Source organism: Mauremys reevesii, linkage group 27 (assembly GCF_016161935.1).
Source record: "Mauremys reevesii isolate NIE-2019 linkage group 27, ASM1616193v1, whole genome shotgun sequence".
NCBI lineage: Eukaryota > Metazoa > Chordata > Testudines > Geoemydidae > Mauremys > Mauremys reevesii.
The window spans coordinates 1,387,910-1,413,264 of NC_052649.1; the positions used below are offsets into that span (position 1 = coordinate 1,387,910).

The 25,355-nt window shown below is 57.7% G+C and overlaps 1 protein-coding gene across 4 annotated transcripts in view; it reads left to right on the forward strand.

Moving 5' to 3' along the window:
• Nucleotides 1-25,355, forward strand: part of KCNH6 (potassium voltage-gated channel subfamily H member 6) — a 90,431-nt gene that overhangs the window by 54,624 nt on the left and 10,452 nt on the right. For 2 of the 4 annotated variants that reach the window (XM_039517021.1, XM_039517022.1), the window contains exons 3-8: nt 1,424-1,727; nt 3,760-3,971; nt 14,501-14,926; nt 17,722-18,121; nt 18,911-19,110; nt 24,861-25,113. In XM_039517021.1, the coding sequence (XP_039372955.1) occupies nt 1,424-1,727; nt 3,760-3,971; nt 14,501-14,926; nt 17,722-18,121; nt 18,911-19,110; nt 24,861-25,113 (1,795 nt within the window). The remainder of the gene's footprint in view (nt 1-1,423; nt 1,728-3,759; nt 3,972-14,500; nt 14,927-17,721; nt 18,122-18,910; nt 19,111-24,860; nt 25,114-25,355) is intronic. The other 2 variants (XM_039517020.1, XM_039517024.1) reach the window with 1 other exon arrangement.

Below are 25,355 nucleotides of genomic sequence, written 5' to 3' on the forward strand. Positions count from 1 at the left end.
CCAGGTACAAGGTGCTTGGTGTGCTGTCAAGTGTACTTGGTATGTCAAGAGAGAATACAGCTGCTGTGCTGCCTGACGTTGTAGGTACGTTTTGGGTAAAAGGCACCTGGTGGACTGTCAAAGGTTGTAGGTACATACAGGTAGAAGGCACCTGTTGGGCTGTCAAAGGCTCCAAATATGTCCACATAGAAGACATCTGGAGTGTTGCCAAGTGCCTCTGGGACAAGCTGACTTTCTATTGCCTTGAGTGGAGTCTTCCCTGAGTGATAGCTGCTTAGCAAGAGCAAAGGGGCCATCAGCAAAAGAGTCGGAGGTAATAAAATTCAGATCTCCATGATCCATTTTGCTTAGCCAGAAAAGGCTGTGAGCCTCAGAATGAAAGCACGGCTCCATCAGAAACTCAGTGAAGGTTTTTGAGGAACAGCATGGTGACAGAGGCCAGCAGCCTGGAGAATGGCCTGGCGGGGGCTGTGCAGAATCTCTGCGGACAAAGCAGAGTTGAGCTAGTGCCAGTACTTTGGCAGAGTGTTTGGGGTGAGGTGGGGTTGGTTTCCCTCAGAAGAGTCATGGACAGCACCGTATTTCTGGTAGCCAAACCCTGCGAGAGCCTGAAATGTGCAGTTTGGGCTTTTTACCCTGGCTGATAGCAGGGAAACTCCTTAAATCCTCGGGGCCTGGTCTCTGTTGGACCCATAGGCAGAAACGTGACACTTCTGGGGCACCGAGATTTCATGCAGCGTGCGTTCCGGGCTAGGGGTTGGTTGTTTTTCAGGCTTGTCATTATACGAGTCTCTTAAGTCAGGAGACTCGCCTCAGTCTCCAAAAAACTGAGTGTAGCAGGCACCGAGGAGAGGGTGGGAGAGGAAAACCTGTGAATAACTGAATCTGCACGTCTGGCAGCTTCCCCAGTGGCATGGTCCTGCTCTCTGGTGTGGATTAGGCAGCATCTGTCAACGGCAAGTGAAGGACTTAGTACATTGGTTCTTTAAACTCCCTCAGCAGGCAGTGGGGAGAGGAAAGGGCGTGTTCAGCTTTTCACTCTCATGCCTTAGGCACACTGTGAATAGAAGCCATCTCGTGCCAGGTAAATCCACTTCTGGGGTTTCCTCTTTTTCTCCTGCTCCGGCCCGTTTACTCTCTGCTAGTGGCTCAGCAATACCTTGCAAGCTCCCCCATGCTCAGCCAGGCTTAACGGAACGGGACGTTGGTGGTGGGTCCCACAGTCGTACAAGGAGTCGGGGCTCGCAGGCTCTTGAGGCTGGTGGGATTCCATTAGCCGTGTGCTCGGTTCTGGTCCCAGCGGGAGTTTAACCCATGACACGACAGCGCTGCCCAGCCCTCTGTCTTTCCTCTTTCCTCACCCTCCTGCCTCAGCATTCCAGGACTCCTCCTAACCAAACGCTTTCTCCTGGCTGTCTTCAAGCCCAGGGGCGACTCCCTGATTCTGAGGGACTTGAAGACTCCTCCCCAGGAGAACTGTGTCCAGTCAGAGACCGAGTCCCTCCTGGAAAAGGAGAGGAGGTCGAGCCTGGAGGCCGTCCCCACCGTGCATCACTCGTCCCCGAAACGAGAGCCTCCCTTCCTGGGCCCACCGGGGTCCGACGCTGCTTGGGGCTTGGTCCAGCCTCGCCCAGGGAGCAGCCTCCGCAGGGTCTCCTCCTTGGACAACTTTGAGGTCACCAGGTCTGAGTTCCAGAGAAAATTCAGGGAGAGGAGGGCAAACTCAGGTAGGGGAAAAGCACAAGCAGATGTGTCGCTACCAATGGGGAGGTGGTGCAGAGCTCTTCCAGCAGACGGGCCCTCCTCTCATCTGCTCTGAGGGTCCCTGGGGGAGTTTTTCACCTACGTTGCCTTAAAGAAGCAGCGATAAGGGGTGTGTCTCCCGGAGCATAAACTGACTCCAGTATGTTTCCAAGTGCGGGGCTCTCCGGATGTGTCTTGGCCTGTAGATCCAGCTGTGTCTCTACGGCCCAGTTCCTGAAATGAATTTAGGTGCCTAACTCCCACTGACACCAACGGGAGTTGAAATCATTGAAACCAATGGGAGTTAGGCGCCAGTGTGCCTTTGATCTGGGTCTGTGTATGAAAGTCTCTGAGTGAACCCGTCTGCACTGTAAATCCGCCATGTCCAAACCCCTCCAGGCTCTTTCCTGACTCCGGTCCCCACTGCTCCCAACGGTGGAGGGGTGAGTTTAGATGAGTGAATACGGTAGATATAATACATAATCATCTTCATGTTTGGAGGAGGAGGGCCCAAGTATTTCATCCAGAAACCCCATCCCCGTGGTCATGGCGTGACATTGACCTTTGCAGAGGATACTGAATTGGGAAGCATTGCAGATTTCATGAACAATGTCGAGGTTTTGAAATGTATTTCGTTCGGCATTGGAACCAAACGTGAGAGAGAGCCAGGCCGGCAGAGCCAATAGCTCAGTGGTTCGGGCACTCCCCTGGCAGCTGATTCGGAGCAGGGTGTCACGGACTCACAGATTGTGCCCACTCTTGGCCCCGTGCGGTCTGTGGGGGGGTGCCCCTTTCAGTGAGACAGCCCTTTTCCTCGGGGTCCACTCACTCCCGGGGCTGGCCCCTCCACCTCCCTGAGCCTTAGCACACCTGTTTCTCGCCGTGGGCCCCCTGCCTCCTCTCTCCAGCCCTGCCCCCCTTGCTTCCCAGCTGGGCATCTGATATCACAGGCCCCACCTCTGTCCATTGTCTTCTTTCCAGGTAAACAGGGTCCTCTGGGACTCCTCTCCACTCCGCCCTCCTCTGGCTGGAACCGGCTGGTTAGGTCATGGGGTCCTCTCTTCGCAGCCCATTGTCCTCCCACTGGCCAGAACCAGCTGCGACTCCTGAGCTGGGTCTCCGGGTTGTCAGGTCACCAGTCGCTGGGGTGTCCCTCCTCCAGGCCATCGGCTGAGGTCCCAAGTTCCCTCTCCGGTCCCCTGTAACAACAAACTCCCTCTCCCCTCACCTCGTTAAACCAGTAACACCCGAGGACACTGAGTCCCACTCCCTCTGCATGCATCCCACTGGAAAACCACGAAAAAATCCCCCACTTCGTCACACGGAGCCTTGACACTGGATCCCCCACCTGCCAGGCGTGTGCCCTGACCACTGCTATGGGTCTCTCTCTATCGCACCAGAAATGCCATCCTGCACCAAAATGTCATCGCAGCTGGCCCTTTACTGCAGTGAGTTTTGGGTTTGGCAAATTGGCATTTTCTGACTTTAAAAAAAAAAAAAAAAGACGTTTAACTGAAAAATGTCCAACCGGCTCTACTGCAGACATGCAGAGAGAACAGAGAAGTAATCCGGAGAGACCTAGAAAAGTGGGTGAAAGAGACTGAATTCGGGGGGGAAAAATGGAAAGTGAACACACTGGGGAGGAAATAATCCATCATACAGTCCCGCGGTGGGAGAGCGAGAGCTGGGGAGCAGTAAAGCTGCGAGAGGCCTCGGGCCTACGTTTTCAATAGCGCAGAGACCCATTTTCAAGTGCTCAGCCCCCACAATTGGAGTTGGATTTTCTGAAGAGCCTTGAGTTGGGCACCCAAGATCACGAGTGGCTTTGGAGAATTTTGGCCTTTGTGTTTGGGTACCAATGCAAAATGGGCCCATCGCAATAGCGTTGTGTCTCCAGATAGGTTCTCTCAGATGGCTTATCCTGGCTCCCTTGTCCACAGAGACTAGGATGCTGATGGTTAATCGTTGTTTTTGTTGCCCTCCTGAGTGTTTCTCTCCTTCCTGGGTTTGCTCCAGAGGCCTCCCAAGTCAAGCCCAACCCCCAGAACTCCACCTCGGACTCGGACCTCACGAGGTACCGCACCATCAGCCAGATCCCGCAGTTCACCCTCAACTTTGTGGAGTTCAACCTGGAGAAGCATCGCTCGGGTTCCACCACTGAGATTGAGATCATTGCGCCCCACAAGGTGACGGAGCGCACGCAGAATGTCACCGAGAAAGTCACACAGGTACGGGCCAGGGGAGTTCTCCCCAGGCCAGGGGCACTCATGGGAGGTGAAGGGAATGATCATGCTAATTCATGCAGCAGGCATGGGGCAGGGTGGGGGGCACGCGTGGTAATTTGTGGAGCAGATTTGGAGGGGAGGGGCAGATCACATTAGTTTGTGGAGCTGAGTGAAAATTGGAATTTCTGTCCCACAAGAAATTGCAATATTTTGACAACTTTTTTTTTTCTTTTGTGGGTCAAACTGTTGAAATCTTGAGATTTTTCATGGAACAAAAAGTTCCGAAAAGTGTTGAGTTGGAAATGGCCAAATGTCACGTTGGGGCCGAGTCAACGTTAAACGACATTTCCCTACGGGGCCGCCCTGAGGCGCAGGCCCCCATTCTCCCTTGTGGGCTGGCCTCCCTGGCCAGACTACGTCTAAGTCGGGATCCTGGGGGCTGAGTGAGGCCGTTCCCCATCGGCCATAGCATGGTGGGGACACTTGCGATCGTTTGTGGAACAGCCGCAGGGCAGGGGGAGATTGACACATTTCACGGAGCGGCTGAGCGGAGACAGGGAAGGGTCCCTGCGTGCTTGGTATTCAGTTCCGCGTCTCCTCTCCGGCACGGCCAGGGCTGGGGACGGACACACCCACCTGGCAGTGTTTCACTCTTTCTGTCCACGCTTATCTCTTCGCACCTGGGCTCCCCCGTGGCCGCCCCACTGAAAGCTGTTTCCAGCACTCGTGTGGGCTCAGTACATGCGTGTGGCTTTCCAGAGGGCTTCCCTCGCTCATGGCAGAGAACAAGAGATTGTGGCTCCGGACACGTTCTGCCATGTTTTTAACCCCAGAAAACCAGCGTCTACAGGATGCTGGCCATGACGCTGTCTGTCTGTCCAGCCCAGGGGAGATGCTCTTGGGCAAACCCCACAGTGACTAGGAGCCACGTGTGGGGGAGGTCACACTGTGGGGTTGCTGTCACTGTTTGGGGATACAGTCACTAGGGCTTGCACACGGCTGGATTGTCATTGCCCTCCTCAGCCATGCAGGGGAATCACTGGGAGGTCGATTCTCCATTACTCCTCTGCTCAGATTGTGGCTACTACTTGCCTTTCACCCTCCGCTACAAGCCTCTGAGGGGTGGGGCCGCAGGGCAGAAAGGGGCGGGGACTAGGAGGAGCCCTGGCCCTTGGCTCCACCCCTTTGTTTATTAGCCAGAGTAGCTGGTGTGCATAGGGAAGGCAGGAGCTGCTTGAGCCAGGGGGGAGCAGGGATACAATGGGGCAGATGGCACAGTTACGATCTAGCCCATAATAATCACCATCTCCCCACTCCTCCCTCTCTCTCATCTGTTCGGTTACTTGCTGGGAGATGTTTGGTACATGGCCAGGTACAGATCAGCTCAGCCCGAGCCTGTGGGCCCGGCCCTCCACTGGTGATCAGTGGAGCTTTGGTGAGGGGAGTGGGCCAGATCCTCAGCTGGGGTAAAGCGGTGTCGCTCCGTGGAAACCTTTGTGGATCGATGCCAGCGGCGAGGCTCTCCCTTGCTTGTTGGCTGGCATGACACAGTCGTTCTTTCCTGGCGCCAACAAGCTGTTCATCTTGGCAGCAAACCTCCGCGACAAGAGTGTCGTTTTTCCTGGGTGAAAACTCTTGGTTGTGTCTCAGCAGCAATGGGAGCGGGCAGGGAGACCTGCAGTGTGTGTGTGTGTGTGTGTGTGTGTGTGTGAAATCTGCATCTTCATTCATGCACCCCTGAAATAAGTCAGATTGACTTTTTTTTTCTTACTCTTGCAAGAGCACATTTCATCCAAGGCTCTTGCAAGGCTCCTGTGAGCTCCTTGGGTTAAGGCCTGTCTCTTCTTGAGAGTCTGGAAGGTGCTCCCAAGGGGTCAGTCTCTTTATCTCCCTTTTACAGATGGGGAAACTGAGGCACAGGGCACACAAGTGACTTGTCCAAAAGTAATGCAGGACGTCTTGGGCAGAGCCAGGAATAACATCCAGGAATCTCGGCTCCATGGCCCAATGCTCCATCTACTCTGCCAACCTGCCTCCCAGACCTAGAAAAGGACACGAGCAGTCAAGGCCCCCAGGTTGCCTGCTTTAACCACTAGACAACATTCTCTCCCCGAGCTGGGAAAGGAATTCAGACTTGCAGACTCCTGCTTTAACCACTCGATCCCATTCACGCTCCCAGAAGCAGGAACGGAGCTCAGGAGTCCTTCCTTCTAGTCCCATGTTGTAACCACTAGACCCCACTCCCCTCCCGGAGTTGGGTAAAAAAAACCCAGCATCTTGATTCCCAGCCTAGTGTTCAATCCACTAGGCCCCAGAGGGGTTGGTAAGGTGCCCTTAAACTAGCTGGCAAATGCTGGCACTTGGAAGAGGAGCCTCCTCCAGCACCCACTTCCCCCGCCAAGCCCCTAGGAATGTCTCAAGGGGCACAATTCTCCCCTCTCCTGCTTCCCCCTAAAAGCCTCCATCCCGAGCGGCACATTGACTTTGGATGCCATGTGCACGAGGGCCGGAGGGCCCAGCGAGCTGCAATGCACAGGGACCCGCTGCTAAGCGACAGGGCTGACGCTGGCTCAGCCTCACCAGCCTGTCGATACTGGGTCATTAGGCGGCTGGGAGGTGACGGGATTGAAGCTGACAGGTCCCTGCTGCGGGCGGGAGGGCCAGCATCGAACCTGTGTGCTCCCCACCGGCCCTGGCACAGATCCACAGCGAGTGGTCTGGGAAGTGTCCGTTCCCCCCTCCCCTTAAATCTCCATGCCGGCTGGGTTCTGGGTGGTCTCTGCTGGATCTCGACCCCCCTGCGCACCGTATTTAACCACTAGATGCCGTTCCCCCCCAGAGCTGGGCAAGGAACCCAGGAATCCTGTCCCCAGCCCCTGCTGCAACCTTGAAATCCCACTTTCCTCCCAGAAGGGAGAACAGAGACTTCCAGCCCCCCGTTCTAACCACTAGGCCAGAGGCGGGCAAACTACGGCCCACGGGACCATCCTGCCCAGCCCCCAAGCTCCTGGCCCGGAAGCTCGCCCCCGGCCCCTCCCCTGCTGTCCCACCTCCCCCGCAGCCGCAGCTCGCTCCACCGCTGATGCAATGCTCTGGGCCGGGGCTGTGAGCTCCTGGGGCAGCGCAGCTGCAGATCCCGGCCTGACCCGGTGCTCTGTGCTGCGCGGTGGTGGCAGGGTGGCCTGGCTCCAGCCGGGTGGCGCGGCTGTAGTGCCGCCAGCCACCAGTGCTCCAGGCAGCGCGGTAGGGGGCAGGGAGCAGGGGCGTTGGATAGAGGGCAGGGGAGTTTGGGGTGGTGGTCGGGGGTGGGAGTGTGGATAGGGGTTGGGGGGAAACGGGGTTGAATGGGGGCAGGGGTCCCAGGGGGCCATCAGGAATGACAGGAGGGGTTGGATGGGGTGGTGGGGGTCCAGGGTCAGTCAAGGGACAGGGAGCGGAAGTGTGTGGATGGGGCGGGGGTCCCGGGGGGGCTGTCAGGGAACAGGGGGGTTGGATGGGGCAGGAGTCCTGGGGGAGGGGGAGGCAGACAGGAGGTGGGGGCCGGGCCACGACCGCCTCCCCTAACCAGCCCTCCATACAATTTACAAAACCCGATGCAGCCCTCAGGCCAAAAAGTTTTTCTGCCCCTGAACTAGGCCGTACTCAGGCCTTGCTAGCGTCAGCAACACGTCCATGGGGCTAACGGCTAAGCCCCACTCCTTCCCCCACGCTTTCTAATGCGAGCCTGGATCCCAGGTGGGATGAGCCTCTCCCCCCTCGGGATGCGTATTCGCATCGAGGAGCTGCCGTCTAATTAGGCACAGGGGGCAAGGTTCATGGGGGCTTCCTGGGGCTGGAATAATGGGGGGTGGCTGAGGGGAGTAGAGGGACATTGGCAGAGCTGGCTGGGGGAGCTCAGGAGAGCAGCAGGCCAGCACTAAGGGGGCTCAGCAGAGCTTGGGGGGGCCTTGTCCTCACTGAGGTGCAGCCCTTTGTCCCATTTCATGGGGGTCACTCCCCATGTCCAGCTTGGCCCTGCGGGCCCCTGGCCCAGGTGAGAGGCTGTGGGAGGCCTGGTTACCAGCTCCTGTTTTCTCTGGAGCGGCTCTTCACGCCCCTTTGGCTTGCAGGCGCTGAAATGTCAGCCCGGGCTGGGTCAGCGCAGAGAGTGACTTCAGGCATAAGGGAGTCGGGGTGCCCGGATCCTGCCTGCCAAAGGGTGGAGGGGCGAGAAAGGGTTGGGGGTGGGTTCCAGGGGGCGGGGGAGAGATTGACAGGCCCGGAGAAGGAAAGTGGCTGGGGGAGGGAAGGCAGAGGTCAGCCAGGAAAATGCTCCCTTTGTATCGCTCTGAGCTCAGAGTTGAGCCATCCAGGGCTAACCCCCTCCCCTAGCCTGGGCTGGGCTCCGGGGTAATTGTTTTGGTGGCAGCTCCTTTGGAAGATGCGGGCGGGAGCCCTCAGAGCCGCCGGACCCTGCTCCGACGAGCCCTGCCCTAACACCTGCTGCTGGCTGGCTCCACGGGCTCTGCCATTGGGGGACAGCCTAGGCCCTGATCCAGACCCGGGCCCAGACCCACAAACACTCGCAGCAGCTGCTCACGAGCAAGTGTGCTGAGGACGTCCCAGCGCGTTGCCTTGTCCCTCACCCCCCGTGCAAAGGGAGCACAAAGTGCTGCTAAACCACAACGGTGGCGATGTCCCGCCGCGTGGCACTGCTGCAAGTGCCGACACCGAGTGCAAGGCAAGAGGGAATCGGGCCCCGTGGGCATCCCATGGGCCAGCCTGGGGTCCGAGCATCCTCTCAGGACCAGGAGAGATGCTCCTGGCCGAGTCCCCGCTCCTGGGTATCATGGGCCTTGGGGTGCAGAGTGACAGAGCTCAGACTGGGGCCCTCGTTCCACCGAGGTCTGGCCAGCACCAGCTCGTGTGCAGGCCGAGAGCATTACGACATCGTCAGTCCCCTGGGGCATGTTGTGTGCCCCAAATGCCTCTTCCTCACACAAGGTGCCAGGCGGGTTATCGGTGCCCTGGTCTGGCCTTCAGCACGGGAGACCTGGATCCAAAGACTGGCTCACTGAACAGGGAGACAGGGATTCTGGGCACCCTCACCCTAGCTTTCAGCAGACACTGATCCCCATCACCAAGCCACCACCAAGCCAGGGCTGAGGTGCTGCGGCAGAGCAGGGTGTGGGGAGCCCAGGGCTGGGATAGCCAGGGGCTGTGGGTCAGGATTGAGGGGCACCAGCAGAGCTGGGTGTCAGGATCCCAGGGCTGGGATAGCCGGGGGCTGTGGGTCAGGATTATGGGGCACTGGCAGAGCTGGGTGTGGGGATCCCAGGGCTGGGATATCAGGGGGGTGTGGGTCAGGAGTGAGGGGCACTGGCAGAGCTGGGTGTGGGGATCCCAGGGCTGGGATAGCCGGGGGCTGTGGGTCAGGATTATGGGGCACTCGCAGAGCTGGGTGTGGGGATCCCAGGGCTGGGATAGCCAGGGGCTGTGGGTCAGGACTGGGGTTCAGAGGCAGAGCTGGCTGTGGGGAGCCTGGAAGGTCAGGGTTGAGGTGCATCGTCAGGTGTTGGGATCCACACTGCCTGCTCCCCAATCCTGGGCTAGCGGGGGGTGAGGGGCTTCCAGCCAAGCCTGAGGATCGTCAGCTAAACTGTGCGGGGCTCTGAGTGGCACCGCAGCATGTCAGTTCCACTCGCTCCCTTTCAGCGCACTGAGCGCGGCAGACAGGAGTCTGCCCCGATGGGGCCGGAGGGAGACCAGGGCAGTGTTGACAGGGGAGGGTCTGAGTTCCCTCGCAGAGGCGCCAGGCAGGGTGGTAAGTGCCCTGTCTCGCAGGTTGAAGCCGCACTGTCTGGCAGGCAGCACACACTAGTAGTGGGGCCGGGGTGGGGCGGAGGCTGGGTCGCGTGTGATCACAGCTCTGCCCTGGGGCGTGATGTAAGCACCAGAGGTCTGTGCTGGGGAACACGGATCCTCTCCCCGCCTGTGCCTCGCTCCCTGCTCACACACAGCCTTACTCCCACCACACCATGAGTCTGAAACTGAAGCTGAAGCCGGTAAGCGGTGAGACGAATGGACGGGATGGGGGTACGGGCAGGGCTGAGGCAGGGGGGTGTTGTTAATTGAGTCCCTGCTATTGCCATGGGGAGAGCGGGTCCAGGGGGGCGTTTGTCCCTAGAGTGAATTAAACCCCAGGGGGGAGCCAGGACACATTGGCTCTTTTCTTTTGGAGGGGGGGCGTCCTTTCCCCAGGAAACAACTCCCTCTTGACCTGGCGAGCCCTGCTCTCTGGGGAGGCAGAAACTTTCTCTGCAAGCGGGGCTGGGAGTGGGAGGGCAGGGAGCTGGCATGGAGCACCCCAGCCTCCCTTGTGCCCTGGACTTTTAAAGCCACAGAGGGGTCGGCCGCACACGTCTGCGATGAACGTACGAATCTCTGCCTAGGAATGAGCCTTGAGGCCCCTTACTGCAGCATCAGTATCAGCATCCCCTCCTGCACTGGGTGCATCGGGCTAGTCAGAGACCTGCTGGGGGGGAGAATGAGCTGGGTTTGGGTTGATGCAGTGAGGCAGGATTGAAGGGGCGAAGGGGAAAGACGTGATCCTTCTCCCCTCCTGTTCTGCAGCCAGACGTCCTGCAGGTTCTGGGAGTTTGGGTCTCACAGCTACTGAAAGCAAACACACACACACACACCCGGCAAACAGGAGGCACTGGCTAAATCCTGCTCTTGGTTACTCCAGAGTGAATCTGGAGTGAGCCTGCTAAGGTCAGAGAAGTTACTCCAGATTTATGAGTCATACCCAGTGGTTCTTGGATACGAAGGCAGCAGATGCCTTAGAAATCCCATAGAGCAATGGCAAGGGTGAACAGGTGTGTCGGCTTCACAGATGACTGGAGATGGTAGATGATCAGGATTCCTTCCCTAGATGGATGCATTGGCTGGGGAGGACAGCTGGAGAGGCTGGACGGATACACAGACTAGCTGGAACTTGGGCCTTGGCTCTGGGCTGTAATTCTGGGGGAAGTTTTTTTTCTCTGATGTTTTGTTCTCAGTTCAAAGGGTCCCCAAATTCCTCCGCTTGGGGCAGGGTCAGCCAAGCGAGAAGCCTTTTTAATTCCACAAGCCAACCTCCCTTTCTCCTTCCCCGGCTCCGCCGATTAATATTGAAACAGTTCGAAACCAAAAGGCCGGAGCTCGGGCAGGTGGTGTGTGCCGGAAGCCAGCAGAGAAAGATAACACGGAACTTGGCACGTCAGCAGCGTATGTGCAGCTCTCAGATCAGGGCAGGGGAAGTCAGTGTTAGCCACCCCCCAAAGGCTAGACCCACGGAGGGGCTGAGCCCACCTGACTCCTACTGCCTTGAGGAGTCGCTCAGGATCAGGGCCCCGTTGGGATGTATCATATGGGCTTCCTGCTCTGCTCTGATTGTTTCTCGGGGTCTGATCCGAGTACAATCCACTGGAGTTCTTCCTGTTGGCTCCAAAGGACTTTGGATCATGCCCTGGCATTTCTGCCAGGCTTAAAGCCAGCTTGATCCTGCCTCCTGCACCCTTTGCATTGCTCGAGGGGGGGGGTCCCAGTTCCCCTCCCCTTGCCCCGATTTGCTCCTGTTGGGACAAGGAGGTCAGTTCCCTGACCCCGCCAGCGCTGCCTCTGCACATCCCCCTTCGGAACGATTGGATTTCGGTCACTTTTTCCACTCCCTCTCCCTCCCTTGCCAGCCACGTCTTTGGCCTTCCCAGCTCTTGATTGGTGGCTTCCTCCCCACCCGGGGCCTGGCCATTGATTGATTTTGATTAATCTGCGGCAGGCGCCTGAATGCCCTTTGCCGGCGTGTGCACATGTGGGTCTGGGCATGCATGTACCCGTGTGTGTGAGAGATGCCACCTTGCTGTGGGGGGAGCGGGGCCTGGGTTGGGGGAATCCAAACCACGCCATGGTCCAGCAGCTGTTAAGTTTCAGGGCGGGACGTGGCCAGGCAGGAATTACCCTAATGGCGGGACAGCGGGCAAGGGGCTGGCAGTCGAGAGGCATTGGGTGGGGGAGGCGGATGCAGGGCAGAAGGACCATTGGTCAGTGGAGAGTCCCTGGTTTGCAGGGCTGGCTAGTGGGTGGCAGGGTGGGGCTGAGACACACATATGGTGGTTGGGGCGGGTCAATCTGCATGGGGCATCGCTGATCTGGATTTGCCCCAGACAGCTGGGTTTGTTAATGCTGGGGCCGATGAGAGGAGAGCACATGGAGGGGACTGTGGACAGTATCTGGAGGGACACCCACACTACGGGCAGTGGGGCAAGGAGCGGCCAGCCAGGTAGAAGGAAACCCAGTGAGGCCAGTGGATGCTCCGGTAAAGCTCACCCCCAGAAGTACGTGGTGGGGGGGGAGTAGGACGATCAAGAGGCAAAGGCACAGCTGGGGTTGCTCGGTTCCTGCCACACCCCTAGGACCAGGCCGCCTGCTGCCCTCACGTCACCAGTGACCCCAGCGCCAAGCGAGTGTGAAACACGCCCATCCTGCCCTGGCAGCGCGTTACCCCCCTTGGCAATGGAGCATCAGGCCCAAAGCGCTGGAGGGATTAAGAGCCTTGTCCTCGTTGCTCACTGGCACAAATCAGGAGTGACTCCATGGACACCGGTGGTGTAAACCTGGTGTCAGGGGGAGGAAAACTGGGCCCTGTGGGAGTTTCCATAGCGGCCGTCACCGTGGTGTCTAAGCATTATGGGTTGGCGGCTCAGAGGGCAGCGAATCCCAAACACAGAGCAATGGCAGGGGGAGCCTGGTGAGGGGGGGAGAGAAAGTAAGGCCCCCTCAGGCGCCTCTCGCTGGGCTATGGGCCCTTTACCTTCCAGCCAACGAGCCACCAAAGAGCCGGCACCAACCAGGCCGGGGCCTTACGCTCAACCCTGGCTCAGCCACGGGCGCAGGCAAATGGACGCCCCGTGTTATTCATGGGATGCCAGGCCAGGGCTCTCGCTGTGCAGCGCGGCCCGGCTCTGCGTGTGAGCAAGGGCCGCCCTGCTGGGCTGGCTCTCCTCCGCGGTACTTTTGGGTGGCTCCCTCCTCCCTCCATCCTGCTGGGGCGCGGTGCAGGAGATACTGGAGCAGAGCAGGCGTCTGGCCTCTCCCTTCGGGGCCCAGGACGTCTAGAGCTGCTGGTTCGCCTAGTGTTTGGGACCCTGAGGGCTGGACATCCCTCCCCTGCCCTCCGGGCAGCAGGTGCCAGCCAGATGGATTTGGACAGACCCTGAACTATCTGTCCGTTTCGTGGCGATGAACTCCCTCCGGGGCACAGCATTGCATTAATCACTCCGTTACTGTCTGTGCGGGTTTCACCTTCCTCTGAAGAGCGGTCTGCATTGGCCACTGCTGGGACCAGGCCCCCGGCTAGGTGGCCCTGTGGTCTGATCCAGGCTGGCAAATCCTATGGGACCTCCCAGCTGCCCCCCACTGCAATGCAGAACTTGACAGCAGCAAGGGCAGAGTTCAGATCCGTCTGCTCCTACAGCTGAGGCCACTGTCATATCAACCAGCTTCGGGGCTGGGGCACCCACAGGAGAAAAATGATGGGTGCTGAGAACCCATGGGCAGTCCCCCTATCAGCCCCCTCTCCCTCCCCTGCAGCACCTACTGCCCACTGGCAGGCCCCACAGATCAGTGCCTCCCCCTCCCTCCCCACGCCTACCACCTGCCGCGGATCAGCTGTTTTGAGGCATCAGGAGGTGCTGGGAGGGCGGGGGAAGGAGCAAGGGCGCAGCCTCGGAGGTGGGGGTGGAACTGGGCGTGGAAGAGGCAAGGTGGGGGCAGGAAGAGGTGGGGTGAGGTGAGGGATTGGGGGAAGGGGTGGAGTGGGGTCGGGCCAGGGCGGAGCCAGGGTGAGCACCCCCCGGCAGATTTGAAACTCAGTGCCGATGAGTCAACTAAAGGAGAATTGCTTTAGCTGTTAGCAGTAGAGGGTCTATGACATGCCACTGATGGCATCCAGTGGGATGCTCCTACACTGGCCAGTTTGTTACATTGTGGCTGAGATTTTGAAAAAATGGGGGTCCACTGTTAGACTCCTAAATCCAGGGTTAGGCATCTAAACAAATCTGACCTGAATTCCATTAAGCGCTTACTGCAGTTGCTCTGAAATTCAGGCCAGATTTATAGCTTCTCTTTAGGTGCCCAGCTGGTTCTACCCAGTCATTGCTGCCTGCCTTGAAATGGGGACCAGGAGCTCTTGGATAAATGGAGTGACAGTGTGTTTTGTAATGTCCCATCTCGCCCCACTGTTGAATGGTGACCAACGTCCCTAGGCCTGTTACAAGCAACAGCACGCTGGAGGCAGGAGAGAGAGCGAGCTCACCTTATTTTGGGGGGGTGACATTGGAAGAACACCTGTGGGTGCCTGAGGGAGGGCAGAGCAGTTGGGAGGGCTGATTGGGGAAGAGATGTTGAGGACACTTGGTGCCATCAGGCAAAGTTGGGCTCCAGGACCTTCTAAGCTCACCTTCCCCCTGCTTCTTGCATCCCCTGTGCCCCTCCCATGCTCATCTCCCTGGCAGGTCCTGTCTCTGGGCGCGGACGTCCTCCCGGAGTACAAGCTGCAGGCGCCGCGGATCCACCGATGGACCATCCTGCACTACAGCCCCTTCAAGGCGGTGTGGGACTGGCTGATCCTGCTGCTGGTCATCTACACGGCTGTCTTTACGCCCTACTCAGCCGCCTTCCTGCTCAACGAGGAGCAGGAGGAGAAGCGCTGGAACTGCGGCTACTCCTGCAACCCGCTCAACATCATCGACCTCATTGTGGACATCATGTTCATTGTGGACATCATCATCAACTTCCGCACCACCTACGTCAACATCAACGACGAGGTGGTGAGCCACCCTGGCAAGATTGCCATCCATTACTTCAAGGGCTGGTTCCTTATCGACATGGTGGCTGCCATCCCCTTCGACCTGCTCATCTTCCGCTCCGGCTCCGATGAGGTGAGCAGTGGTACGACGCAGAACCCAGAGACCTGCGCTGAGCCCTTAGAGGGTAGAGTAGAGACCAGTCTTCCTGGGGTTTCTGGTGCCCAAACACCATGTTGACGATGAAATTACAGATGGAGGAGGGAGTAGGGTGTGAAAGCAAGTGTGAAAAATCGGGACGGGGGTGGGGGGTAATAGCAGCCTATATAAGAAAAAGACCCAAAAATTGGGACTGTCCCTATAAAATTGGGACATCTGGTCACCCTAGGAGGGGGAGAGATGGATAGATGGATAGTGGGGTGGATGGATGGATAGATAGAGCTATCTATCTATCTATCTGGCCTGCTCTGCCCCCTGCTGGAGGCACCCTGACAATCTCCTATGTAGGAGAAACCCACTCAGGGCAAGGTACCAACAAGATTTAGTCCTCCAAGGGCCTAGAAGGGCTGGGAAGAGACACTAACCAATCAGGAGCCAGCAGGCGAGTTAAGAAGGCTTGCCTGTGCCATTGCCTGGGGAGTGTTGTGTGAAGCTGGAATAGGAGAGGAGCACTTCTAGGAGGTGTTGTGGCCAAGAGGTTACTTTGTTTTGGGTTTATCTGCAACTTTAAAATAGCAGATAGCCAAAGGCTGAGTCCAGCCCTGGAGGACTGGCACGGAGACATTGCAGGAGTCGCCTTGCTCTGAGCGGACTGTCCTAGATGGACAGACAGGGAGAAAAGTGTGTATATAGGAAGAGATGGCTAGGGAGAGAGACGGGATAGACGGGGGAATAGATCAAGAGAGAGGGGGAAGATTGATAAAAGGGCAGCAGAGAAATGTCTTTTCCTTGGTATACACCAAGCAGCTGTGAGCTGAGATGTCATTGGGTTATTCGCCAACAGCAAATATAGACAGAGGGGTGCAGCCTAGTGCTTCTGACTGACCCCCCAGTAACAAGCCACAGTCCACACAGCGTGGTTCGGCTGTGGGGGCTTCCCCATTGAGGGGTGGCCCCTGCCCCCTAGAGGAGGAAGGAGACTGGAGCAGATGGACCAGGGACTGTGATTTAGTACGGCAGGATGCTGGGTTAGACCAGTGATCTGCCCCAGATATCGAGGAGCCGCTGGACTAGCTGGCTCTGCTGTGGCCATTCTAAGCCTAGAAAGATGTTTTCGGGAACGCCTGGGGATGATTTTCCTGTTGTTTACTCGTGTTTGGGTAGCACCCAGAGGCGCTAACAGAGATCAGGGCTCAGCGCTGTACGGACACGTAGCAAGAGACAGTCCCTGACCCGGTCGAAACTGACAACGGGCAGGAGGGGAAGTGATTTGTTCTAGGTCAGCGCTCCTCAAACTTTAGCAACCTGAGGACCCCTGTTTTGATTTAAAAAATGTTGAGGACCCCCAAGCCTCTCGCTCATCCCCAGGCCCTGCCCCCACACCACCCGTTTCCCCAAGGCCCCACCCCTGCCCCACTTCTTCCCACCCCACCTCTTCCCCAATTCTTTCCACCCCGTCCCCCAGTGCCTCCTGCACACCGGGGAGCTGAGAGTACTCCAGGGGGTCCATCGGCCCCACTGATTAACTCCTCCCCCTCCCTCCTTCAACTCCTCCTCCTCCCTCCCAGTGCCACCTGCATGCCGGGGAACAGCTGTTCGGTGGAGTGCAGGAGCCACTGGGAGGGAGGGGAAGGAGTTGATCAGTGGGGCCAGCGGCCCCAGACATGATTCCGTCCCTCCCCCAAGTGCGCCCCATCTCCGCTCCTCCCACTCCCTCCCAGCGCCTCCTGCACACCGCTGTTCCCTGGCGTGCAGGCAGCACTGGGGGGGAGGGGGAGGAGTTGATCAGTGGGGCTGGTGGGCCCCCTGGAGTACTCTCACAGACCCCCAGGTGTTCATGGACCCCAGTTTGAGAAATGCTGCTCTATGTCATACAGCAGGCCAGAGACAGTGCCAGAAATAGCAGCTCCTGAGGGCCAGGATGGCTTACTGTCGGGGTGGGGGCTGATAAGTCAGTCTCCAGTCTCCGGTGTTTGGGGGGTTCCCTAAGCCTCTCGATGGGCTGGCATTGTCCCCTGGCCCTGCCGCCAAATCCTGGTGTCGCCTCAGCCAAGTCCCTGCCCCCTCTGCCTCCATTTCCCCACGTGTGGGCTTGGGTGAAAGGTGCTGAGGATGGTACAGGCCGCGTGGTTGTGCCTCTGTTATTCTGACTGGAATTTTGTAGCTTGCTAGTTACCATGGCCTCTGTGGCCAGGAGCCTTGTTACTCTGGCCTGTCACCCTGCCCCATCGGCCAGGGAGAAGCTCAGCAGGAATTGGTTGGCGTTTGGGTTCACAGTTGGGGGGATTGGCCTTTTTAATCAGCAACACCAGGTCCTGATATTTTGCACATCGTTAGCCCCCAGGATCTCAAAAGCAAGTTACAAACACTCATTAATTATGCTTCCCTCCATCAGGGTTATTACCCCCTTTTAACTGAGCACAGAGAGATTAGGGACTTGGCCAAATGAGTGGCAAGGCTGGGAATGGACCCAGGAGCCCTGACGCCCAATCGTCTGCTCTCGCTAATAGAGACCTCCCTTCTCAGAGCCGGGACTACATCCGAAGAGTCTTGGCTTCTTTCCTAAACCACTAAATGGTCCTTCCTGTCCAGAGGACCCAGGAATCCTGACTCCCAGTCCTCTGTTCTAACCACTAGACCACACTGTATCCCAGAGGCACGAATGGAACCCAGGACTCCTGGCTCCTCGTCCCCAGTTCTAATTGTCGCCTCCACTGAGGACTCCATTTGGTTGCTGGCTGATTTCCCTTCCCCACTTGTCCTATCTGCAGACCACCACGCTGATCGGGCTGCTGAAGACAGCCCGGCTGCTACGCCTGGTGCGTGTGGCCCGCAAGCTGGACCGCTACTCCGAGTACGGGGCGGCCGTGCTCTTCCTGCTCATGTGCACCTTTGCCCTCATCGCCCACTGGCTGGCCTGCATCTGGTACGCCATCGGCAACGTGGAGCGGCCCTACATGGAGCACAAGATCGGCTGGCTGGACAACCTGGGCGACCAGATTGGCAAGCGCTACAACGACAGCGACCTCTCGTCCGGCCCCTCCATCAAGGACAAGTACGTCACCGCACTTTACTTCACCTTCAGCAGCCTCACCAGCGTGGGCTTCGGCAACGTCTCCCCCAACACCAACTCCGAGAAGATCTTCTCCATCTGTGTCATGCTGATTGGCTGTGAGTACCTGGCCGGGCCGCCCAGCCTGGTCCCCACTCGCCCTCCTGGGCCACGTGACCCTCAGCTGGGGGACCTCCCCACTCCTGCCTGTTCCCATGCGCCCTCCTGGGATGCAGTGATGGCCAGAGGCCACAGGGGCTGCTCTGGGGAGAGGGGTGGGTTAGCTCATATTGAGAAGGGTCGGGAGAGCTTGCCCGGCCCAGCACCTGGGTGCAGACAGCTGCCTGTAGCAGGTATTCTCTGCACTGAGAACCCAGCTTGGCTTGGGGAGGCTCCTGAGAGTCAAGTGTAGGAAACTGGCCAGCTCCATCCATGACAACCAGAGACTGCCTGTACTAAGCATTTGAAGGGGTCAGGCAGGGGGCACTAGACCAGAGAGAGAGACGGTTTCTGGCCACTAAGAAACAGGGTAAGGGACTTTTGCATGGATTGATTCCCACTCCCCCAGCCTGACCCAAGAGACTACTCCAATCCCCAGTGTGCTCTGGCCCTACAGCCCCCCATCCCGCTGCCAGACATGCCCCCAATCCCCAGCGTGAGTCCTCCTAGCCATCCATAACCCCCCGTGGCTGGGAACCTGCGGCAGCACACATCCACCTGGATCAGCAAGGGAAGCAGCGTGACACATGGGGGCCGTGGGAGGGGATCAGGTGTCTTGGTGAGAAGGCAGCCAGAAGGGGTTGGAGCTGCTGTCTGTGGGGGCAAGCGTCCAGGAGCAGTTCCAACCCTAGCTGCACCAAAGGTCGATCCCTTCTGCGGGATCCCTGACCCCAGCCCTCTTCTTGCAGCTCTGATGTACGCCAGCATCTTCGGCAACGTCTCCGCCATCATCCAGCGCCTGTACTCGGGCACGGCCCGCTACCACACCCAGATGCTGAGGGTGAAGGAGTTCATCCGCTTCCACCAGATCCCCAATCCCCTGCGCCAGCGCCTGGAGGAGTACTTCCAGCACGCCTGGTCCTACACCAACGGTATCGACATGAACGCGGTGAGTGCCTGGCTGATGAGAGGGGAACCACCTCCCCCACGGGTCTGAGCCGCTGCCAGGCAGGGATCTGGGTCCCGGGTCCTGCAGCGCCGCTGTCAATAACCCTGAGGCATCCGTGGGGAAGGAAATGGGAAGGCAACTTACGGTGCTGCTTGCCTTGGAAAGGCTCCTAGCTCCGTGGTGGGCACCCTGCAGAATCCTGAGCCCACCTCCACTCCCCTCTGTCCCACTACCAGTGCTTTTAGTTCAGGCTGGAAGAAAGCAGAGCAAGATGAGATCACGTCAGTATTGCTTGGGAGCCATGTGCGAACGAGCAGTGGGTCCAGGCAGACCCATTAGTTAGCTAGCTAGATACCCACTACTTAGCTTGGCGGCTGGGGAGGAGGGAGGAGGCTAGGGTGCGCTCTCCTCGGCTTTCCCTGGCTGGATGGCAGGCTGCGTGCTGAGCTGCCTGTGGTTTGGAGCTGAACTGAAAGCCCACTGCTATGCTCCAGCATCAGTTCCCGTTGGGTGCTGGGGAAAGGCTCTGGAGCTCGTATCCGGGACTGGCTCTAGGCACCAGCAAAGCAAGCACGCGCTTGGGGCGGCACGTTTCCAGGGGCGGCATTCCGACTGACATCTTCAAAAATTCCAACATCAAGCCCCAGCTCTCCTCGGGCAACAAAGTGCCCACCAGCTGCCTGGATGTGGGGGGCAGCGGCCCTCCGGGCTACTGTGACAAAGTCTGCCTGATACCGGAGTCTGCCAAGAGCGACTTCATGTTCCTAAAGCCCGAGTCCCCCGAGGAACAACGAGAAAGCCGCCAAGAACTTACCAGGGCCGGGAAGGAAGCCCCGAGCGGCCAGTAACACCATCAGTAACCCTGCGCTGCAGTACCGCCGGTGGGGCTCACCAGGAGAGAGTGCCATGAAATACCCCTTCCAGGGTTAGCCTGGCTTTCCCCCTTCTTCTCTCCCTTCCCCGCCCCCTTGGAAACGAAGCTGAGCCGGGAGAAATCCTTTCATTCGGGCACAACTTTTTTAAGATAATGACCCGACCCTTTGATCAAGTGGCAGTGTCGGAATTAGCACCCATCAGACAGCCGGCAATTCTCCACCGCGCTCCTTACCCATTTCAGTTAATGATTTGGGAAATGTCACTGACGTCAGGCTCATTTTAAATTAGTGAAAGTAGCAGAAAGCGCTCAGAAGCAGCAGCAGCCCAGCTCCTATTAAGATTGAAATATGGAGCGTGCCCAGGAAAGCCAAGGGCTGTCTCCGATCGCGGCTGCACAGCCCTGTAGCCCTCCTTCAAGAGACCCAGACGTGACACCGGGGCAGCAAAGCAAGTGGTGATTTAAGCCTCTTGAAATGTCCCTCTCTAGTCTGTATTTGCCCTCCGCACATATTACAGGCGGCACAAGTTACTCAGGCACTTCAGTGGCCCAAGGGGCTTTTCAGCTCCTCTGTCTCAATAAGAAATTCAGGCAGATACACCCAGCTCAAGCAGATTCAGATGCAGTCCTTGCCCAATCCTGCATCAGTACGACACCCAGTAAAACAAAACAAAACAACATTGCAAAGTACAAACATATGTAAAAGCCAAAAAAAAAGGGGGGGAGTGTTTGCTTGAGGCGGCAAAAAACCTAGAACCGGCCCTGCTCGTATCGATCCAGCCTCCTCTCTGCGCCGCTGGTTGCTAAGCAAAGCAGGTTGTGCTTTGGGTGACAGGGAAAGGACAGCAGTTAAATAAACTTCAGTCCAGTTTAATTAGCATCTGGAAAGGCCGCAATGAGGGAGCGAAGGGGATCAATGGGAGAGCAGCATTATGAGAGAAAGGCCTTTGCCATCGGGAGAAGCCCTCCTCCTGAGACATTAGCTATCCAGAATGGGATGCTGTGAACCCAAGAAGAAGAGAGGACAGTCAATTCTATAAAAGAGGCCATCTCACCTCTCGGGCGAGGAATGTGTTCCCCTCGCTGGGGACATCATCAGGTCAGCTTGCAGATTTTCACCCTGCTCCGTGTGCTTGACAAGCACCAGGTCAAGGCAAAATGGCAGCCAAGCAACACAATGTGTAATTAACCTGAGGAACTCACAGCCACATGATATTGTTGAAGAAAATAGTTTAGATTAGACATTGATACTTATAATTAGGGATGGGCCCAAGCCAGAATGCTAGGTATGGACGCTCCTCCCCCTCCAGCTTTGGAAAAATTCAGATCCTGATTCAAAATTTGCTTCTGGTCCATTTGCATTATAATGAGCCAAACCAAACCCCAAGTCCGAGCACCCCAAACTTTGTGGCTGGGGTCTGTTTCTCATAGTAATCCTGAGTGCTTTATATTTTCAAGGTGCTATACAAATATTAACTAATTACTCACCCTGCTGCTCTGTGAGATAGGTCAGTATCCCTACCCCCATGTTAAACATGGGGAAACTAAGGCACAGAGCCAGGGGCGAGTGACCAGCCCAAGGCCACACAGTGAGTTAGTGTCAAAGCCAAGACTAGAACCCAGGAGTTCCTGACTCATAGCCTGGTGTTCAGTCATTAGCCCAAGACCAGGGGACCCTCCGGACAGGTACTAGGGGGAGCGCCCTGGGTGGCACCATGCCCACTGGCTGAGAAGAAATGGGCGGAGTCCCACAATTGCTACGACTGGCTGGAGCTCTGGGAGGGAAGGAGCTGGTTTCTCCCAGTCCTGAAGCTCCAACGCCTAACCCAGTCTACCCCTACACCGGGCCCGGGAAGCGCTTTGGAGCCTGCTAAGGGACAGCAACGTACTCAGCTTGCACCTGGCGCACACGACCCACTCCTTCGCGGACAAGACAAGACAAGCTGAGGCCGTGCTAACTCTCCCGCTGCCCACATAACACACAAGCCCGTGTTTCTTACAGGCCAGTGGCAGCCCAAGGCAGAGAGACTCGGGCTAGCAGGGCTCATGCTACAGCACTAACAAACAGGGCCGCCCAGAGGATTCAGGGGGCCTGGGGTCTTCGGCAGCGGGGGGCCCCCGCTTCGGCGGTAATTCGGCAGCGGGGGGTCCTTCCGCTCCAGGACCCACCACTGAAGTACCTCGAAGACCCGCGGCGGGGACTCCCTGCCGCCGAATTGCTGCCGAAGACCTGGCACTTCGGCGGCGGGTCCCGCTTTGGCGGTAATTCGGTGGCGGGGGGTCCTTCCGCCCTGGAGCGGAAGGACCCCCTGCCGCCGAAGACCCGGAGCAGAAGAAGCTCCGGGGGCCCGGGACCCGCGAGAGTTTTCCAGGGCCCCCGGAGCAAGTGAAGGAGTCAGGGGCCCCAAAAAACAATTGCCCCACTTGCCCCCCACCCCGGGTGGCCCTGCTAACAAAGCTGCACAGGCAGCGCTCTGAAGCTGTGGCCTGGGCTGGAACCTGGGCTCGGAAGCCCACCTCTCCCTAGGTCGCTGCAGCAGGTGGCGTAGACACAGCCGCACAGTTCCATAAATGTGGGGCTAACTCTGACCCAGCAGTTGCTATGAGGGGGGGGGGTGTTTTGTGTTACGGCTCTTTGTTATCCTGAGTCCAGTTCCTCTATATTTACTTGTAAGGAATACCATTAAATGGGAAATCTGATCTGCTCTACTGATCCGTTGGCAGTTGACCATAATGGCAACCCCCTTGTCATTTAACATCTATAATAGTACAGAGTTTAGTTAGGATAGCGTGTCTCCTCACCAGCAGACGGCATCCTTCGGTACAGATCTGAGGGCTGATGAATCTCGTCACTAATGTGCACCTCTATTTTATTACCGCTTCATACTGCAGCAGCCGCGTGCAGCCCCCGTCCTGAGCCACAACCCCGTGGCCCTGTGTGCTGTAGAAACACAGAACCACAAGATGATTCACTCCCCCGAAAGCTTCCAGTCGAAGCACGGGACAAGAGACCGCTGGTGGATGCAGCCAGACAGGCGCACAAGGGAAATCGTGAGGCCATACTGGTTGGCATGACTGGCACTGGGCTCACCACATCATTGTCAAGTTTTTTTGGCCGATATCCTGGCAAAGGAGAATTTAAAATGGCTTTTATTTTTCCCTGGGTTTGCTCCACCCTTGCTCTGCCCGAGACACCCCCCGCCCCACTCCACCCCTCCCCCAAGACCCTGCCCTCGCTCTAACCCCTCCCCCAAAGCCCCTGCCCGCCGCTTGCTGCTCTCTGCCCTCCCCCACGCACCTCCCACATCCACCAAACAGCTGTTTGTGGCACCTCCCCAACAGCTGATTGTCAACGCCCCCGAACAACTGTGGCTGGTGGGTGCTGAGCACCCACTTTTTTTTTTTTTCATGGGTGCTTGAGCCCTGAAGCACCCACGGAGTCGGTGCCTGTGGCTGGGAGAGAGCTGGAGAAGTCATCAAGTCCCAGTCCCCGGCCCTGAGGCAGGACCAAGTAAACCTAGACCACCCCTGCTAGAGGTTTGTCCAACAGCCCTCCGGAGAGGGGGATTCCCCAGCCTCCCTTGGAAGCCTATTCCAGAGCTTACCTACCGGTTGTAAAGCTTTCCCTAATGTCTGACCTAAATCTCCCTTGCAGCAGATCAAGCCCGTCACTTCTTGTCCTACCTTCTGCGGACAAGGAGAACAACGGATCCCTGTCCTCTTTCTAACAGCCCGTAACATATTTGCAGGCTGTTACCAGGTCCCCCTCGGTCTTCTTTTTTCCAGACGGAACATGCCCTAGTTTTGTACCCTTTCCTCCTAGGTCAGGTTTTCTAAACCTTTGATCATTTTTGTTGCTCTCCTCTGGACTCTCTCCAGTTTGTCCATATCTTTGCTAACGTGCGGTGCCCAGAACTGGACCCAGTGCTCCGGCTGAGGCCTCCCCAGGGCCGAGTAGACTGGGACAATGACCTCCCGTATCTTGCATACGACCCTCCTGTTGCTACAGCCCAGAATGATCTTAGTCTTTTTCGCACCTGCATCACAGTGTTGACTCATCTTCGGCTGATGATCAGTTATGAGCGATAAGAAGGGGTCTGTCATGTGGTTGGTGAGATTTCGGGTGCCCCTCGTGGTTCATTTCCTTGCTTTTCAGGGCGTGGGTTCTGTAAAGGAAGGGGAGGGGTGACTGCAAGCAACCATCACTTTTATTTTATTGTTTTTTAAACAACAGTTTGGGGTTTGGAATTTCCCAAGTGTTTTTATTTGTTTTTGGGGAGTCAGTGAGGAGGCAGCTTCTAAAATCAGGAAGGCACCAGCTGGGTGAGTCACTAGATTACTATAAAGTGACCTCACCTACAACCAGGCCAGTTCCCTTTGTGCTGGTTCTACTGAAGGCACCATGCTGACTTGCTCCTAGAGGGCTGGATTCGCAGTGCAGGCCCCAGCATGGGGACTGAAGGTGGGGGCTTCTGCCCCCCTGTCCTGGGGCTGCCACAGGCCATTCAGAGTTCTCCTGACCCACCCGCCCACTCCCGCACGCACTCACTCTCCACCCCTCTGGTTCCCACCCCCTTCCACAGCTGGGAACAGACTCCCAGCCCCCCACCTCTCAGCACATCCTATTGGAGCCTGCGTCCCTCCCATGCTTCAGGATTGTGCCGTGAGCAGACAGGTTGGATTGTCCCATTACAGACAGAGCCCGTAGTCATTGGCCGCATCCGGCGCAGAGGCTATGGCTTGGATCCCTTTCTCGATGTAACTGCGATACGGGAAGCCCAGGCTGGGCTTGTCTACAGGACAGCCGGGGGCGGGGGATGTGGGGTTCAGCCTCTGGGCCTGCTGTGTGACCGGCTGCCCCCTCCTCCCCATGCAGGTGCTGAAAGGGTTCCCCGAATGCCTGCAGGCTGACATCTGCCTCCACCTGAACCGCACCCTGCTCCAGAACTGCAAGGCCTTCCGGGGGGCCAGCAAGGGCTGCCTCCGAGCCCTGGCCATGAAGTTCAAGACGACTCACGCGCCTCCTGGAGACACCCTGGTGCATTACGGGGATGTCCTCACCACCCTCTACTTCATCTCCCGCGGCTCCATCGAGATTCTCCGGGAGGACATTGTGGTGGCCATCCTAGGTGGAAGAGTCCTTCCTTCCGGTGCGCGGGGTGGGGTGGGGGGGTAGGTGGGAGGTGGGGGAGAGAGAAGGGGCTCTGCCAGAAGAAAGCAGGGTACCGTCCCACTCCCCTGATAACTCCCTGTTTCGGGCAGGTGTGAGACCCCCCCAAAAGGTCACCCAGCCTGTGGACGGAGAGGAGGGAGCTGGTTCCCATTCCCCAACTCTAGGCTTCCACTAGCATCCAGTGCTGCCTCACTTGTG